At 47.5% G+C, this 17,613-nt stretch overlaps 1 protein-coding gene across 1 annotated transcript; it reads left to right on the forward strand.

Moving 5' to 3' along the window:
• Nucleotides 1–16,875: 16,875 nt before the first annotated feature.
• On the forward strand, nucleotides 16,876–17,169 carry LOC115871451 (late cornified envelope protein 3A-like). The gene has a single exon (XM_030887163.1). The coding sequence runs from the start codon at nucleotides 16,876–16,878 to the stop codon at nucleotides 17,167–17,169; it is 294 nt and encodes a 97-aa protein (XP_030743023.1).
• The last annotated feature ends 444 nt before the right edge of the window (nucleotides 17,170–17,613 follow it).

Consider the following 17,613-nt stretch of genomic DNA (forward strand, 5'->3'; position numbering starts at 1 on the left):
CCAGGGACACATAATGACCCTGTGTAGGGCTTCCACGGCTGTGATTCTTTCAGGGAGCAAATAGCATCATCTTTTCCTCGCAGAGCAGCTGGTGGGTTTGAAGGTCTGATGCTTACCAGACAGTGACTCCTTTTTATTAACCACTAGAGAGATGCAAATCCAACAACAAAGACATTTTCATTTCACTCCAGAATGAATAGCAAAGTTAAAACAAAAATAAAACCAGAAAACAACAAATGCCATCCGTGGAGTAGATAGCCTGGAACTGCCATGCACTGCAGGTGGGAGTGAAAAATGGTGCCGTCACTAAGGAAAATAATACAGTGCTTCCTGGAAAAGCTGCCCCAGTAATTCCATTCGTTGATATAAATTTTATAGATGGTGGGGGTGGGGAAGGCTTGGAAGAGTCATGTGCACACCCATGTTCATCCCAGAGCTATTCACAATAACAAAAAGATGGAAGCAAGTAAATGTCCGTGATGGAGGGATGGATAAACAAACTGTGGTACATACGGAGTGGAATCACAGCAAAGTTAAAGAGTAACAGTGAATCTGTGAAGCACCGCATCACATGGGTGAACCTGGAGAGCATTATGAGGAGTGAAATTCGCCAATCTCAAGGTAAATAATGTTTGAGACCACTATTGGACAGAATCAGGAACATGGTTTCACCCTAGAAGACCCATTCTTTGACACCTAGCAGGGGCAGGAAAGGTGGAGTATAGGCTCCCAAACTTCTTAACTCAATGTAAAGAAGATCAAAATCCTTACAACTAAACCCATAGATGACATCATGAGCAGTGGAGGAAAGATTAAAGTTGTCAAGGAGTTTGTCTTACTGTCTTGGGGGCAGTGTCAAGAGATCAAAAGATGTGTGCTTCAAGTAAATCTTATGCAAAAGAACGCTTTATAATACTGAAAAGTAAGGATGTTATTTTGAAGACAAGGGAGTGCCTGACCCATCCACTCCATTGCCTGATATGCGTGTGAAAGTTGGACGCGGAATAAGGAAGACCGAAGAAGAATGGACGCATCTGAATGGTGATGCTGGAGAGGAACGTGCCATGGGCTGCTAAAAAGACAATCCACTCTGTCCTGAAAGAAGGATGACCAGAGTGCTCCTGGAAGACAAGGATGGCGAGACTTTGTCTTACCCACTTTGGGCATGTGGTCAGGAGAGACCAGTCCCTGGAGAAGGACGCCGTGTTGGGTAACGTCGAGGGGCAGTGGGAAAGAGGAAGGCCCTCAAGGAGCTGAACCGACACCGTGGATGATACAACCATGGGCTCAAGCACAGGACGATGAGAAGGAGGGTGCAGGACCACGCAGTGCTTCCTTCTGCTGTGCCTAACGTCACTATGGGCTGGAAATAAGTCGATGGTACCGAACAACACCACTTACCTTTGCTTCATCTATAAGTCCATGAATGTGGTGGGGCATCCAGGGAGCAAAGTGATGAAACTTTCTTAAATAGAATCAAACCCCTAAGGTGGTGCAGGGTCAGATAGTGCTTCGTTTTGTCTTACACAGGTGTGAGAGGTAAGAAAGGGCTTCACAGTGCCTAGGCATCACAACAACAGATGTCTAGAGGGTGAGCCACTAGTAGGGGCTCAGGATCATTGTCTGAGAGACATCGAGCTCAGTTGGTAGGACATAGTTCAGAGAGATCATCTAAGACACAATTATTTGTCTGTCCCCATCCGGGGGGAAAGGAGTGAAGCAGACTGAATGACATACAGAAACAATTAGGTCCACAGGGAGGCGGACCAGGTGGACATCAGTCTCCACAACCCTGAGACCAGAAGGACAGATCGTGCCTGGCGATCACCACCAACTACTCTGAAAGGGATCACATTAGGAGGTCTTGGATACAGGGAACCAAAATGTAGAACAAATCTCAAAATCGTACAAGTTACCAGCTCGAGGCTGGTGGGACCCCTGGGAGTTTAGACCTGAGTCACCCTGCAGACCTGGGAATGAACTCATTCACGTGTCTCCATGTTCAGCCAAACAATAGGTCTTAATGGGAACAATAATAATAGGAAAGTCTGCACACCTTAGAATAATCAATCATTTGAGAAGAAAAGACCACGTTTACTCAAGGGCAAAGTTCAGAAGGGTTAGGTTTAGGAGGGAAATGAGGGATGATAGAGGAAACACAGGGAGGAAGGGGGCTGAGTGATAGTGCATTGTAGGGATTATAATCAATGAGATCAAATGAAATATATGTGAATTATTGAGTGAAAAAAAGATCTCCCCAGTAAACCTTCACCCAATTCACAATAAAAAGCTAGAAGAAGAAAAAGGGCAAGAGGCACAAGAGAAATACTGTATTTACAGAACTTAAAATGATCACTTTAGGTAAAACATGGTTATGTAGCCTGCTACAGGAAGCCTTATAATGGAGGCTGTCCACCTTGAAATGCTTGGCTATGGTGCAGCCAGGGGGAGACCACACCAAGCTCCTGAGTTCCTGGTACTTGCTTGTTTGTACCTCCTGAGCCCACACTGGAACGGAAATGGGGAGAACGGAAGAAGGAAATTGGGAAGGGCGTGACAGCAGAATTCCATTTTTGTATAAGCATTCTCTTCATTACCGTTAGGATGCATCCCTCGTTCATCCTTGACTATTGCCTTTAGTACAAAAGTAAAACATTAATTTAATACATGTGCGTTCTGCCAACAGTCAGGCCAATGTTGTAGCCTCCATTTTTCTCCCCAGATGGGGTCCCTCACTGTGCTTATCCAACTGACACCGCTGCCGCCCCAATTCAAGAGCGCGGGACTCCACTCTGGAGAGGGTGTCTTGTGCTTGCTCCTTCCCAGCTCCTTCCAAGCGCAGTAGAAGAGTGTCTTTGAGCTCCTGGAGAAGATGGTCCATCTTTTGCTCACGCACCATTGTGTCTTCAGGGCCTGTACTCAATAAATGTTTTCATTCAATGACATACTAACATTTGGGTGTTGGGCTGGGTTGGGGAGTCTCTCGATGAGAATTGGAACTTTCTCCCCCCATTGAGCTCTCATCTTTGGACATCTGCTTTTAGGGTCAGCATCATATTGCATCATGTTTCCTTTCTTCAGTTGTCCTGGGGTTTTAGGTCCGGACTCGATTGCTTGGTTCAATTCCTGTTTCTTTCCCCCGCTGGCTGAACTACTACTATCTGTATGAAATGTCAGATACTTTTGTGGTGAGAACTTGATCTTCACAGAGTCTTCTGAGGCCCCAAGTCTCTTTGTATAGCCCTTGGTAGATGCCATGCTTTCATTCACCAAAGATTGAATTCTACCTCTCTGGTAGATGATATACAGCTTTGAAGGTGGATCAAGAACTCCATTTACTCTCCACCCTGCGGTCCTGTTTCTGGACACCTGGCATGGCTCTGTTGAGATCTGTAGATCCTGGTCCCCTGTCTCATTTTATGAGCAAAATCTCACATAACTGAAGCAACTCAGTTTCATAGCCAAGTTTATCCATCCTGAACACGTTGGTCTTGCATATTTTCACCATGACTGAAGACTATTTCTGCTCCATAGTGGAGCTCAACCCAAGGATCTCGCAGGGTCTGAGCAACAAGAAGCGTGGGATGCCTCCAAACCTGGCAGGTGGGGTTCCTTCTGCGGGAAGTGTGTTTCTCGAGAGAGAGTGGATCACATTGGCCAGACCACACCTCATATCAAACTACTTTCAAGTATGCTTTATCAAATACCAAAAGTTTTAGAAACTCTGAGTACTTGGGTGTTGTAGTAAAAACAAATCACCATTTTGATATCTTCCAATGACTGAAATTGTTTTTGTTTTGTTTTTTTCCATTTCATTCAATGAACCTGCAAACTACTACATAGGTTAATCTCATCATTTGGTGTACTCAGCCTCGAGAACGATTTCTTTCTGTTGTGATTTGAGTTTAGTTTAGGATTCCTGGAGTTTCTTAGGTGTGTTGCAGAGAACATCTAGATGAGATGCCCCTTTACACTATCATTTGGGCAATCTGGCACATAGCGTGAGATTCATTTCTAGGGAGATAAGTCTGTCTAATGGCCAATGGGGTTCCACATTTACATCCCAGTCACCGGAGATAAAATTCAAAAGTAAAATGTGTTGAACTAGTGATTCACATGGTTGATTCTGAACTACTTGAGTTTGTTTGTTTGTTTTTTTAAGTTCAACAGTCATATCAGTGCTGTGAAATAAAACTCATCGTTTCTACGGGTCTCTTGTAAAAGTCTCAAAGGAGGGTCACGTGGTAAGGCAGCTAATAGAAACTGCACACTCTCTCCTCACGAGCTGTGTGGCCTCAGTCCCGGTATAAAGTGATTCAGGTCTTCAATGTCCCCATTAGTAAAATGTGGCTATTAAGAGCATGAATGTAGCCAATCGTTTTGAGAATAAAATGAATATTAGTGAGTTAGAGGATCCTAATGCATGATAGGCACTAAAACATATTTGGTCTCGTAATTATATTCATTTACAATCTTCACGTTTCCTCTTTCCCTCTTTCCTTTATCAACTCGTTGCCACACTCTTGGCATTATCATATTTTCTGGCCTCTCAACTCCTTCTCTCCCTTTATCCATAAATTTTCTGGTTTTAACTGATCTCACCACCTCCTACTGCTCTCAAGGATTTCTCTTGAGATGAGTTATTTGTCTTCCCAGGTGCCATCCTGTCCTTCCCCTATGGCCCTCTTCTAGCCTGAGTTTTCTGACTCCAGGCCCTATTGACATTCCAGACCAGATTTCTCTGTCTGTCTCTGTGTGTGTGTGTGTGTGTGTGTGTTGTGGGGTGGGGGGAGGGTGTCTTATCCTGTGCTTTGGGGGATCTTTCCTGGCATCTGCACACTGGATGTAGTAGTGCTTCTTCTAAGTTGTGATGATCAAAAATGTCTCTAGATATATTCTTGCCGAATGTCTCCTGTTGAGAGCCACATCGATTCTGCGTATGTTCTGATCATTGTCTCCTCCACATCTGCTGTTTGTTAGGAGGCTGCCCAGTAAAAGCAACAGGTGCTCACAGTGCCTGGACAAGGCAATGTGAGGTGATAACCCATTCTCTGCTTCTTAGGAAAGGTCAGCCCTTTGAAAGGTTGATGGTTACAGACCTCAGACCCAAACCCCTCTTTTCCCTTTTTCCTTAATTCTACCATTAGACATATTCATAGAACCCAATTTCTGAAGCCTAGAGTGATAATTCTATATCCTGCCCCTATGGCACTGCTGGTTTTGCGGGGCTGAGGTGAGGGGCACACATGCACCCATCTGGGGAGGGGCAAAGTACAGTGACAAGGAACACAAAGGTGGTGGGAAGGAGGAGCTTTATTTCAACAAGGTCAGACACAAGTACACACACACACACACACACACACACGCGCGTGCGCGTGCAGTGCAGGGGGTGGAGCAAAAGTGAAATCCTGGAAGAGGCTCCTAGGGAGAGCTTTGAACCTCCATCCTCACAGCTGAGCCTGGGGAAAGCAGGCCTGGGAGAGGATGCATCAGGCTGGGGTGCTTCTTGGAACTATAGGTCTTTGCTCCTTTATGATTGCCTCCCACATCTGCACTGCCCAGGTCAGCAGCCACCCCCAGAGCAGGGGCCACAGCCGGAGTCCCCGGCCTGCACACCGCTGCCATCATCACTGCAGTTGGAGCTCTGGTGCCTGCACCAGTGGGACCTGCGGCGCCGGTAGGGGCTCAGGCAGCAGCCGGGTGCTGACCTCAGGCAGGGGCTGGGCATGGAGATGGGCCCATGGCAGCCCCCGAGGTCAAAGCACAGCCAGAAAGAGCTGGGGGCGAGCACTGTGCAGGGCTCTTCGGGGGGCACTTGGGGGTGCACGTGGGCGGGGCCGGGGGTTGGCACTGCTGCTGGTTCTGCTGGCAGGACATCTGGCAGAAGTTGAGTCACTCTGGACAAGAGAAAAGAAGCTGTGTGTTCAGAATCTACAGTCCAATGTTCCCTCCCGGAGGTTTTTTGAGACACTTTAGTTCTAAGACCAGTTTCTTTTTTTTTTTTTTTTTAACATTTTATTAGGGGCTCATACAACTGTTATCCCTCTTTGAAGCCAAGAACTGAAGGAGGGCAGGGAGCTTGATAGGGAGTGAGTCGTGGCATGCAAGGCGCTGCCCACCTTGCTCTCCACCAGCAAGCACGCTGTTTCAATAAAGGACATCCACGTCTTGATATCTCAGTGGACCATGCACACGACATTCACTCACTGGACAAATTCCAGGGACTGTCCAAGAACACACGTGCACTCATGACAGCATGAATAAAGAGGACCCTGATGAACCCCCGTCTCATCCTCAAAGAACGCCTTCTTCACCCTCACTTCCACCATCGCTGGCCTCTGTGGCCCTGGTCCGGCCACTTCTCCTCTAGGCCCCTCTGGTGCCATCCCCTCTGCTGGGACCTGAGCGTCCCAGCCGGAGTCCCGTCCTCTCTGAGGAACTCCCCAGACACAGCGGCGGCAGGAGAGGGCTGCCCCTGAGGGGGCTGTGGATGAGGTGTCCAGGGCAGGAGACCTTATATCCTGTGCCTGCTGGTGATGCACAGCCCAGCCATGCTGCTGCTTTCATGACCAGGGAGCAGACAGAGTGGGAAGACATCCAGGAAGACTTATAGCCTCTTCCTGGGCAGCTGCCCAAGGTTAGGAAGCTGATGACCATCGCATGCATCCTGCTGGGACCAACAGAGAACCTTCCTTCTTCTACCTTCAGCTCACGTGCCTTGACGTGGATTCTTCCTCACGCTGTCTTGAAAGAAGTGATGACCCTAACAGAAGTACGACAGCTGTGCAAACAGACAAATAGGAAAATCATGAAACAGATCCCAAGAGACCGTGACAATGAAATGGGCACACAGATCCCAGGCGACCGCAAACACCCTGGCACGCAGATACAAGTCGCTGCTGCCTTCCCAGCTCCAGGCATGAGACGTGTGGGTTGAGGGCTGGGGAATGGCTCTTGAACTCAACAGGCAGAGGTGAGTGAGCCCCCTTGGATCACCTCACAGTTCTGGGTGCAGCGTGGAGTTCCGGAGCTTGTAGCGGGCAGAGTACGCTTTATCACTGGACAAATAGCGTGGACAGAGCTTGAAATGTCTGTGGCTCATTTTCAAAGAAAGCCAGCTGCAACAAGAACGATTTGCCTATTTGTAGCTATTATAACTGTACGCTAGACTCAAATAAAAGCATGATTAGAACTACAAAGGCATGGTAATAGTCAGTATATAATCTAATAATCCATGTCAAATGTTTGTATTATTAAATGTTATATATTTCCATATTTCTAAAAAAATAATGTTCATAACCTACTGCTAATTGGTTAATTGCAAGATAAAGCAGTACCAAAAATCAGAACCACACCTGTTAGCCACGAGGACATTTTGTCTAGAGTATTGCTTACAGCAGAACTGTTACATAGTGGTCACTAACCACAAGGTCAGCAGTTCAAAACCACCAGCCACTCTGATGGAGAGAGATGGGCTTTCTACTTCCTTAAAGGGTTGCAGTCTCAGACACCCCCAGGGGAAGTTCTACCTTGTCTGATAGGGGCACCGCGAGCCGGCATAGACCCAATGGCAGTGAGTTTGTTTTTTGTTTGGTCTTGTTCGAGTTCTCAATGGCTGATTTTTCAGTAGTAGGGAGCAGACTTTTCTTCTGAGCAGGTGACTGGAACTGCCAGCTTTGGGGTTAGGAACCCAGTCCTTACCTGTCTACTCTACCCAGGACTGCTTTAGTTTGGCAGTCGAACACAAACCATATGAGCGACCCAAAGATTGATAAAAGCATACACACCGCTAACTACGTGATGTTGTAAAAGAAACACTTTACAGTGATTGTGTCTTGTTCTCTTCTGAAGATGAAAAAGTTTGGGATGGGTTTCTTATCTTTAGACAATTTCGTTTCCCTTCAAAACTCATCTATATGGATGTTCAGCATTTCCCTGGATGACAGGAAGGAAGAACTATGGGAGGAAGGCCTTGTCCTGGGCTTCAGGAGTATTAGTTTAAGAGGGAAGTGGAGACAGGTGGGACCGGAATTCACTACATTGTCCTGTGTTGAGAATGAGGTTTTGGACCCACAGAGGTGATACTGTCAATCTCAGCCTCATTTCCATTTGAATGGCGAATTCCCTCACTGTGAAGAGCACCACAACCCATGCTGGGCTGAAAAGGCAGACCTACAAGTGATATAAATAGACATTGCAATGACACTGGGAGCCCCAGATACATTCGTGGGATCCACATAGGAAATAAGCCTCTGGTAATGCCCCTCTCTCATAGTAGCGGGATGGGAAGAACCTGGTTATCAAGCAGAGTGCATGGGAGGATGGTTCTAGAAGATGGAAATGATAAAATCTGACTCGAAGGGTTCAAATGTTGTCAGATCATCACCCCACCTCACCCCGCCGCACATGCGTGTTGGGCTTGGTCTGGTTTTCAAATGTTTCTGTATTTTCTTGTTTTTCGTTTGTTCATATTGGGGTTTATCTCAGATGAACTTTGTCATTGGGGTAACCCTGTCTGATTTGTGGTATATGTTTCTCAGGATATGAAGCCCAGGACTGCTGAACCTATAGGGACAGCAAGTAGAATAAGGATCCTGAAGGACACTGGGGGGTGGGGTGGAGCATAAAAGGGAGCTGATCCCAAGGAGTTCAAGAAGGAAAATAATGTTATGAAACTGATTGTGGTAGTAATTGTATAATGCTGCTTGATGTGATTGAACTATAGAACAATATGATATCTGTATTAGCTTCCAATAAAATGGCTTGGGGGGGTGGATGGGAGAAAATAGGCATTGCTTATCACACTAGATTTGGTGGTGAGTGAGGGTGAGGAGGGAGAGACTAGTGGAAAACACTCTTCTATTCTGGTTAGCTTGACTGGACATGGTAAACCACAGGCAACATCGCCTGGCTAGCTATACTGTCCCTCCTGGTTTACATGGGAAGTCCTAGGCCAACTGTAGTCTCCATGCAATTACTCATTGGGCTGTGGTTTGGATCAGAGAGGGGATCGGCCTAAAAGAAGTGGTGCTGACCTCAAGCCTGGGGGCCCTAGAAGGTCCAGCCTGATCTTGGTATGTGACCGGGATGGAAACATCATTCTTTTTACTCAGGGACTCCCTGCCCTCCTCCTTCCTAACGGCATGGCCAACACTTCTTCCTGAATTCCTCCTCCCTCGGTCATCAGTTCCCTGTACGACATTTAGCAAACCATCATCTGTGGTCCACGGGCCATGCTCAGCACTGGGGAGCCAGCCTTAGCCTTAGCCTGACAGGTGAGGGCAGTCTATCAGTGGAAAACATCAAACAGTGAACATCAATGGTGGTATACGTGTACAAAGTAGTCATGTAAGAGTAATATACAATATGGTCTAATATCGTTTGGGAGTTTCGTTCTCACTGCAGAAGTGATATTTTTTCCCTCCTCTGCTTGACATGTGTGGCTCAACAGAAGCAAGTGCAAAAGATCTTTTGGGTTTAAATAAGTGCAGCCTGGAGTCCTCAGGCAACAACAATGGAAGAATAAGGTCACCAAAGGGATTGGGCCAGTTCCAGAGTCTGAGGGAGAATTTCAATGGAATGTTTTCCCTGCCCTCCTTAAAGCACTAGTGGATTTTCTGTCTGCCCTGCTCCTGCTCCTTGTCTTAGGGGGCCTTGCATGAGCCCTGGAGACGGAACTCACTACCTTCACATGCTAGTACAGAGAAGAGCTCGGTGCGGCCTCTCCCTGCCCAAGCCCTTGCATCTCTCCTGCGAGATTTGCAGAGCGAAACTTGCCAAGGTAGAACAAGCTATTCCCACCATGTGGAAGTAGAAGGCCGGGGATTGTGGGAGATCATGTCAGTCCTGGATGATTTTCCAGGAATAGTGCTATGACTTTCTCACTAATACCCCCGTGTTGCATGGGTGTTTCCCACAGCAGAGATGAAATCAGAGGTTTCGGGTTTGAGTTGTTCTGCCAGCAGAGCCCCTGCTCAGGGAAGATGTGACTGGGTGACGTAAGGGCTTTCACCATGGAGGACGGAGCCTTCGCAGGTACTGAAAGAGCTAAGACATGGCCGGGTCAGGAAACTCTGCCATGAGGATGCCCTCCGAGGAGTGAAGGGCCCACACATTTATCTCACTTGGGGTCTGTCCCACAGAGACCCCTAGAAGACCATTGATGTTGCAGCAATGGAGTGTTCAAAGTCTTCTCCTTTCCCTCGTCCTTCTCCCCGGACTTCAGACCCCAGAAGAGAGCGAAAACGAACCAAGCCAGACTCACTGCCATCCTGTCCGTTCTGACTCACAGCAACCCTGCAGGGCAGGGAAGAGCTGCCCCCAGGAGTCTCCCGGCCTGTAATTCTTTACAGGAGTAGAAAGCGCGTCTTTCTCCACAAGAGATCAAAACAGCTAGCGAAAGGGTATGGAGGCGGTAAGGGGAAGCAAGCGAATGCACTCGGTCTCTTCCCACCGAGGCCCCCAGGAGGAGCCCTGCTGGCATTGAGGGGCTGCCGGATGGTTTGAGGCTGACGCAACTGGATGGATTGTATCGACTGTCAGAACCAGTGCTTTAGGACTCTGTCTGAGAGGCCGATGAGAGGCAGGGAACAGAGACATGACACTGCAGGATGGAAGGCACATAGGAGAGGAGGGAATGCCGTCAGCGCCTGGCTGTGGACACGCATAGTGTGAGGAAGAGTGACAATAGTGGGAGGGAGGAAGCAGGGGACAGGAGCGTGGCATGATGGCGTTCTTGGTTTCTAAAATGGCAATGAGGAATTTTTGCTAAAGATTGATACAGAAAACTTTTCTACTTTAAGTTTCTGGAGTTGAATTTGTATGTTTTCTGATGAAGCCCAAAGCTGAGTCTACGTCCTTGCTTAGTGGATTGACAGTCCTTGGGAGAATTGTCCTTCTCGTAGGGAGAGCTGGAAGGAGGAAGGGAATGAGGAAGATGATCAGATGTATTCTGGGTTAGACTCGTGTCCTGCAATGAGAACATCCGGGGCCTGGAACGGATAGACTAATTTCATGGGAGACCTCTGAGAGCCTGGTGAAGAATTAAGGCCAGAGACCAACAGAACTGCACAAGGCACGCTTCTCACAAACAGAACTACCTCAGGCCCCAGTGCCGAAGTGTGATACTGAATGGGGAGAGGCTGTTCTCACCGTCCTGACTTGTAACCAGTTTTATTTCGTAGTGACCCACCTGAACCGGGGCTCTGAGGGCTTCTGGCAGTGGTATTGGCCATCTTCCAATGGCAATGAGTCAGTCGAGATGGGAGGTGCCTAACTCCGCTGAGCAGGGTGGACACTGAGGATGCGAGTTGAAGCAGGAGAACATCTGGGTGGACTGGGAAGTGATGAGAGCTGTCGGACTGGCTTCTATGACTGTGTGGCACATTCCTTTGATAGTTCCAGAAATTGCTTGGAGGTCTGTTAATACTTTGGGGGCCCTTGGTCATTTCCAGCTACTGTGATTTGGGCCAGTCCATTTATTATGAACTCATTATCTACTCACAAGCTGAAAAGATCAGCTTGTCTTTAGATTACACATTACAAGAGACACTCAACATTTGTTTAAGAAGTGCCTCTTTATGCCTTACAGTCCAGTGGTTTAAGAAAAGCCTTGGAGTAGCTGAAACTCACCTACATTCATATCAGACTATAGGAATTATTTTTTAATCATCGTGATAGATGCAGAAGAAATAAAAGCATTTGAAAAATTTCAACATTCATTCGTGATAGAAATTTTTAGCAAGCAAGCAAGGAATTGATGGGGACTTCATCTTGATAGAGGACATATTTTAAAAAAAAGCATAAGAAAATAATGAAAACGTAAAGCCAACATCATATTTAGTAGTAACAGATTATTTCCCCCTAAGATTTAGAACAAGACAAGGGTAAGTCTATGAAAAAGAATATCAAGTCCAAAAACAGACACACACATACAAAATCAATTGATTTTCAACAAAAATACAAAGACAATTGAATGGAGAAATGAAAAATTGGGGGCTGAAATGGAACCATAGCAATTGGATTTTGTTATCCAAAACAAAACCAGCCCAAAAAAAAATCTCTAAAAGCTAAAAACTAAAAACAAATCTTTACTCGCTCGTAGCAGCCCTAGTGGCATTGGCTGCTAACAGGAAGATCAGCAGTTCGTAGCTACGAACTCTTCCAAGAGAGGCAGACAAGTCTGTCTACTGCTGTAAAGAGACACAGGAACCCCGCGGGGACCGTTCTACCAGGCCAATCCGGTCTGTCTGAGTCTGTATCTACTTGATGTAATCAACAAGGGAAAGGTGGGGAAGAAGCCAGCTGTAAGTCTGCTTTCAATTCGAGAGAAGTTGGGATCACTTCTGCTAATAGGTTCTGAAATGTTCTGAACCATCCTGACTATGGATACATTTTACACCCAAAGGGTTGCCCCATAGCAGCTTAGAATTATCATCAAGATTACAAATGGCATCTATACTTATTCTGGAAAGCTTAGAGCACAGGTCAGCTAAAGCAAGCCCTCCTCCCCATGACATCACATCTCACCTGAGGGCTCAGTCATCACAGACCCCAAAGGTCAATGTGTCTCGTGTTTATCTTCACTGCGAAGTTGCTAGAGTCCCCTAGTTTGTGCCTCTTGCTCACTGCGGCAACCCAAGCTGAGAAAATCACATAATACTCTCATGGCTACTCAACGTGGTCTTCAATGAAGGTTTGTGGGAATGAAGAACGTAAGTGAGAATAAATTTCAGGGAATAGGCTGTCTTCTCCCTTCCTTCGTCTCTGGCAGGTAGGAAGAAGGCCTTCAGTCAAGTCTTGGGCCAGGGGAGAGAAGTCATGGAGCCATCCCTCCAGGTGAATTATGGATCAGGGGCCAGGACAGCACCAGCAGGGTGCTCAGACTTCCTTGGGAGCATCTGTGGTTGACTGAATAATGCCACACACACCCCCCCAAAAAATACCCAAGACCTACTCACCAGAACCTGTGTGACCTGGTAGGAAAAAGGGGTCTTTGCAGATGTATTTAAATCAAGACTATGACAATGAGAGGATTGTCCTGGATGATCCAGGTGGACTCTAAATGCAATCATGAGAGGGCAGCAAGGGGTGATTTGGAAACAGAGGAGAAAGGGGGTTGAAAACCTAGCCCAGGGAGGGCTGCAGAGCCTATGCTGTGGTACTTGAGAATGGAGGAGGGGCATGAGCTAAGACTGCCAGAATAGAGTTCTAGGAGCTGAAGAAAGGGAGAACTCATCTTCCCTTCCAGCGCTTCCAGCAGGAGTGTGGCCCTGCCTCTGGACCTCAGTGAGGCTCAGGGAAGCCCATTTTGGACTCTGCCCTCCAGGACTGTAAGAGAATCAATGCGTTGTTCTCAGGCCCCAGGTTTGTGGTAACTCATGACAGTAGTCACAGGAAACAAAATCAGCCTCTCCCTACGTGTCATTCTCTAAGGCCCAACCCTGCTGGCAAAGTGGTGCTTCCCTCTGTCTCTTCTCCAGCCTTACCATCCAGCTTGGGGGAGCAGGGAGGGATGTCACTTGAGTAAGGAAAGCACTCTCTCGGTGAAGCAGGGAGACTGGAACTGAACTATAACCAGAGAGGAACCGGCTTCCCTGGAAGACAAAGAGGACATGGAAGTCTGCCCCGGCTCCCCCCGTCCAACCTCGGGTACCCCGTTCTCTGAGGCACAAGACCCTTCATGCTCTTGGAGTCACTGATTGTGAAATTTTCACGGTCAACGGTAGATTGGAGTGAGAAAATAGAAACTGTAGTACTTCTTAAATTGGTGTCTATCCTCTGAAAAGGATCTCAGTTGAGGGTCCTTAATTGAGTGAGCGAAGAGGTAGAATGTGGAACAAAGCATACAATACTTTTTAAATTCAGACTTACTCGTCTGTTAGACTGATGAGACCGTTAAGACTCTAGTCTTGGTCACTCTTTAGTCCTGGAACTAAACTTATCCCACAGGACAATAGGGCAAACAGTAATACCAGGAAGATAGGCAGTCCTTAAAACTATCAACAATATATGCTCAAAATGGCAGCATGTGGCCAGGTTTAAAGCTCCGAAGGCAGGGATGGATAGGAACAAAGCCAACTGGGAGCAGGAAGGCAGAGTGCTATTACACGGGGGACTGCCGTCAATGCCACACGACAGAATGTGCATGCACTATTGAATGGGAAACTAGTTTGTTCTGTAAATTTTCACTCTGATCATAACGAGAAGCTTAAAACAATCATAATTTACTAAAAACAAGTAGTTAGTCTCATAGGTGTACAGTAAATCAGAAACATTCGTTATAATAATGCTTTGATTTCATTTAATTACATTTAAATATGCAAATATAAATCCCTATACGTTCATTGTTTTGTAGCTACAAAGGTCAGTCTAAAACTATTGCTGTATTATTATAGAAATCTTTCTCGGCATATCCTTTATCTGGGTCTGTGCACTTCTGAAGGTGATGTTTTCTTCTCTGAATAATTCTGTGCTCTTTGATTTATACCACATCAAAACAGCACTTTTAGCATCTGTCGGGTATTCAAATTGTATTCCTTTAACCTTCTGAGCTCGCCTGTCTGCATTGAGTTCATCTTGGAGGCCTTCCCAAACTTCCTTAAAGTGCTTCATCCATCTTGTTTGATGTTGGTCAGCATTCCTGTAAATTTGCTGCAAATCTTCAATGATTTGAGAAGATGTCCACTAGAGGGTTTTTTTTATATTTTATTTTATATTAGCCCAGAACTCTGCATCGTTTTATCCATAACTCAAAAAATATCCTTTTAGATTGTTTTTGGAAGGCATCTATGGAGACTAGGATAAGTATATTACTGAGAGAACTTGTCTGCAGCTATCTACTGATCAGAGACATGTTTAAATAAATCTTGTTTGAAATAAACTTGTCTATTAATGAGCTACTATAGTAGCAATCCTTTTTATTTTACTTATCATCATATAATGTAATATATTTTATTGTCATATTAAAGATAAAGTTCACTGAGAAGTCCATCTGTAATATTACATGTAGATCCAATGGAAAAATACTAGCAATGTACATGATGTTAGTTTACCTAGGCATTAGCTTCTACCACCTGTCACTTTGTCACTCTGGGGTAGCTCGCATGTCACTAGGGTGCTGGATGGTGCGACATTGATATTTCAAACACCAACAGGGTTCCCCATGGAAAATAGGCTTCAAAGGCACTTCAGACTCTAAAACAAACTCAAAAAGAGGCCTGGTGACCTACTTCCAGAAAGGAGCCATGGCAACCTTACAGGTCACAACAAAACATCAGCCAACTTGCTGTGTGGGACATGCCATCAGCAGCAATCAACTGCCGGAAGAGCTCATCGCTTTTGGTAAAGCAGAACGCCAGTGAAGGTGCGGGAGACTCTCATGGGGATCGATGGGCCCAGGAGGCACAATTGACGTGAACGTGTTGGTGATGGTGAGAATGGCATAGGACTGGCCAACGCTCGGTTCTGTTGTATAGAAGGTCATGGGTTCACTGGATGGATGCTCTACCTATGTACGTATTAGCTGTGCATCAGCCTTAGAGGACTACCAAATGAGGCCTACTCATCCTCTTTTCAATCAATCAATTACCATGACTCCTTTGCATAATTCATCCTCCAACTTTTGAAGGACACGCAGCAGTTCCTTCTAGTATTACCTTCTGCAGGCATAGAAGCCATAGCACATATCCTGCAGGCAGGTGGAGGGGAATACATCTTATTACTTAAAAGTATCATAATAATGATCAGTCTCATGACCGTTAGCATTACAAATCCCTTCTTCATGCGAATTTGCTCTTGGTCCGCATGCTTCAGGCCTTAGGGGTCTCTCTGTCCTGCTGAAGAGCTGGCTCAAAATCTCCGTCTCTTATTCGGTATCCCGATTTGGACAAACCAGGGACCTTGTCCAGCCGTCATCTTCAGAGAGCATCTGGGGGCCCATCATTCTTTGGAGACGCGCAGGGTGATCAACGGCGGTCTACTCTGGAGTCTTAGGCTTGAGGCCTTCCAAATATTTTGGTGATGCCACTTAGCTCATCAGATCAAACGCTTGCATATCTATTCACATAAATGACGGTCCAGGGGAGCTCTGAGCCCCTGCAGGGGACAGGAATGTCACATTCATCTCTGTGTTACTGCTGTGGAACAACATCCAAGAGGCACAGCTCGCGTGAGGGCGTGGCAGCTGAGTGACAGCTGGATAAAGGGGGGCAGCAGGTCAGGAGCAGCCCTGAATTGGGGGTTGCTTGCTGGCCCAAGGCTATCCTGGCTTCACTTTATTTAGGTACATGCCTAAGAGGATACCAGAGGCAGGTACCTGGGAAGTGTGTGACGTCATCACCCTTCCCCTGGTTGGGAAAGCAGCAGCATTCCCAGGCTGTGCATCAGGACCCAGCACAGGATAAAAGGGCTCCTGCCCTGAGCGCCTCATCCACAGCCTCCCCAGGAACAGCCTTCTCCTGCCTCCTCTGCCTTTGGTGAGTGTCTGGAAGGGCCAGCCCCTCAGCTGGTGGTGTTTGGGGAAGACCGGGCCAGGCAGGAACTGGAAACAGCAGTAGGAGGCCCCTAGGGGGCGGCGGTGGGGCAGGTGATGGGGAGGAAGCAGGAGCTCAGGAGTCTAGTTACAAAGCCACAGGTCTCAGGGCTCTTCCTGTTTTGGGGTGAGCATGTTGCCAGGGTTACCCAGGTGCCCTCCTGACATCCTTGAGGAAGAGCTGCCTCCACACGCAGGTGTCCCTTCCACGTGCCCACTTCTGGCCCACAGAGGTCGGCTTGGAGCGGCTTGATCCTGGGGGCAAGGATTTGACTCAACCCACGGGCCTGAAGGCTCCAAGCTCATGTCTCTCTTCCCTTTTCCAGGGTGAAACTCCTGCCGAGATGTCCTGCCAGCAGAACCAGCAGCAGTGCCAGCCCCCAGCCCCGCCCAAGTGCACCCCCAAGTGTCCCCCAAAGAGCCCTGCACAGTGCTCGCCCCCAGCCGTCTCTGGCTGTGCTTTGACCTCCGGGGGCTGTCATGGGCCTCGCTCTGAGCCAAGCTGCTGCCTGAGCCCCCACCGGCGCCGCAGGTCCCACAGGTGCAGGCGCCAGAGCTCCAACTGCAGTGATGATGGCAGCAGCGGTGTGCAGGCCGGGGGCTCCGGCTGTGGCCCCTGCTCTGGGGGTAGCTGCTGACCTGGGCAGTGCAGGCAAAATGGGCACAGGAAACAAAGTCCCAAGGTTCCACAGAAATCCTTGGGCATAGTCTAAACTATCCCAGAAGGCTCATCTAGACTGATGTCCAGGATCTCCGTTTCCTCCTCCCCCTGCACCCGTGACTGCCCTCAAGGCCTGTGTCAACCCCGAGAAAAATAAAACTTCTCCTCATTACCACCCTGGTGTCGTTTGTCTGTCTGCTTTGCTCCTCCCGTTGCTCCCTTGGGCCAGCGCTGGCTCACCTTGAGAGCGGACCCTGGAAAAAGCTAGACGTCCAGGTTCCCTCCCACTGAAAGGGGGGCTGGAGGGAGTTGGCTGTGAGGGTGAGAGGAACAGAGGATCAGTCAGATTGGTTTGGGGTCCTGCCGTAAACAGTCAAGGCACTGACTTCCTGTGAAGCCCAGGTAGGCATTGATACGATCT

This window comes from Echinops telfairi, unplaced genomic scaffold, assembly GCF_000313985.2.
Source record: "Echinops telfairi isolate 266 unplaced genomic scaffold, ASM31398v2 ScPeMD7_5805;HRSCAF=6673, whole genome shotgun sequence".
Lineage (NCBI taxonomy): Eukaryota > Metazoa > Chordata > Mammalia > Afrosoricida > Tenrecidae > Echinops > Echinops telfairi.

Coding starts and splice junctions, on each gene's coding strand:
- LOC115871451 (XM_030887163.1), top strand. CDS start 16,876: ATGTCCTGCCAGCAGAACCAGCAGCAGTGCCAGCCCCCAGCCCCGCCC.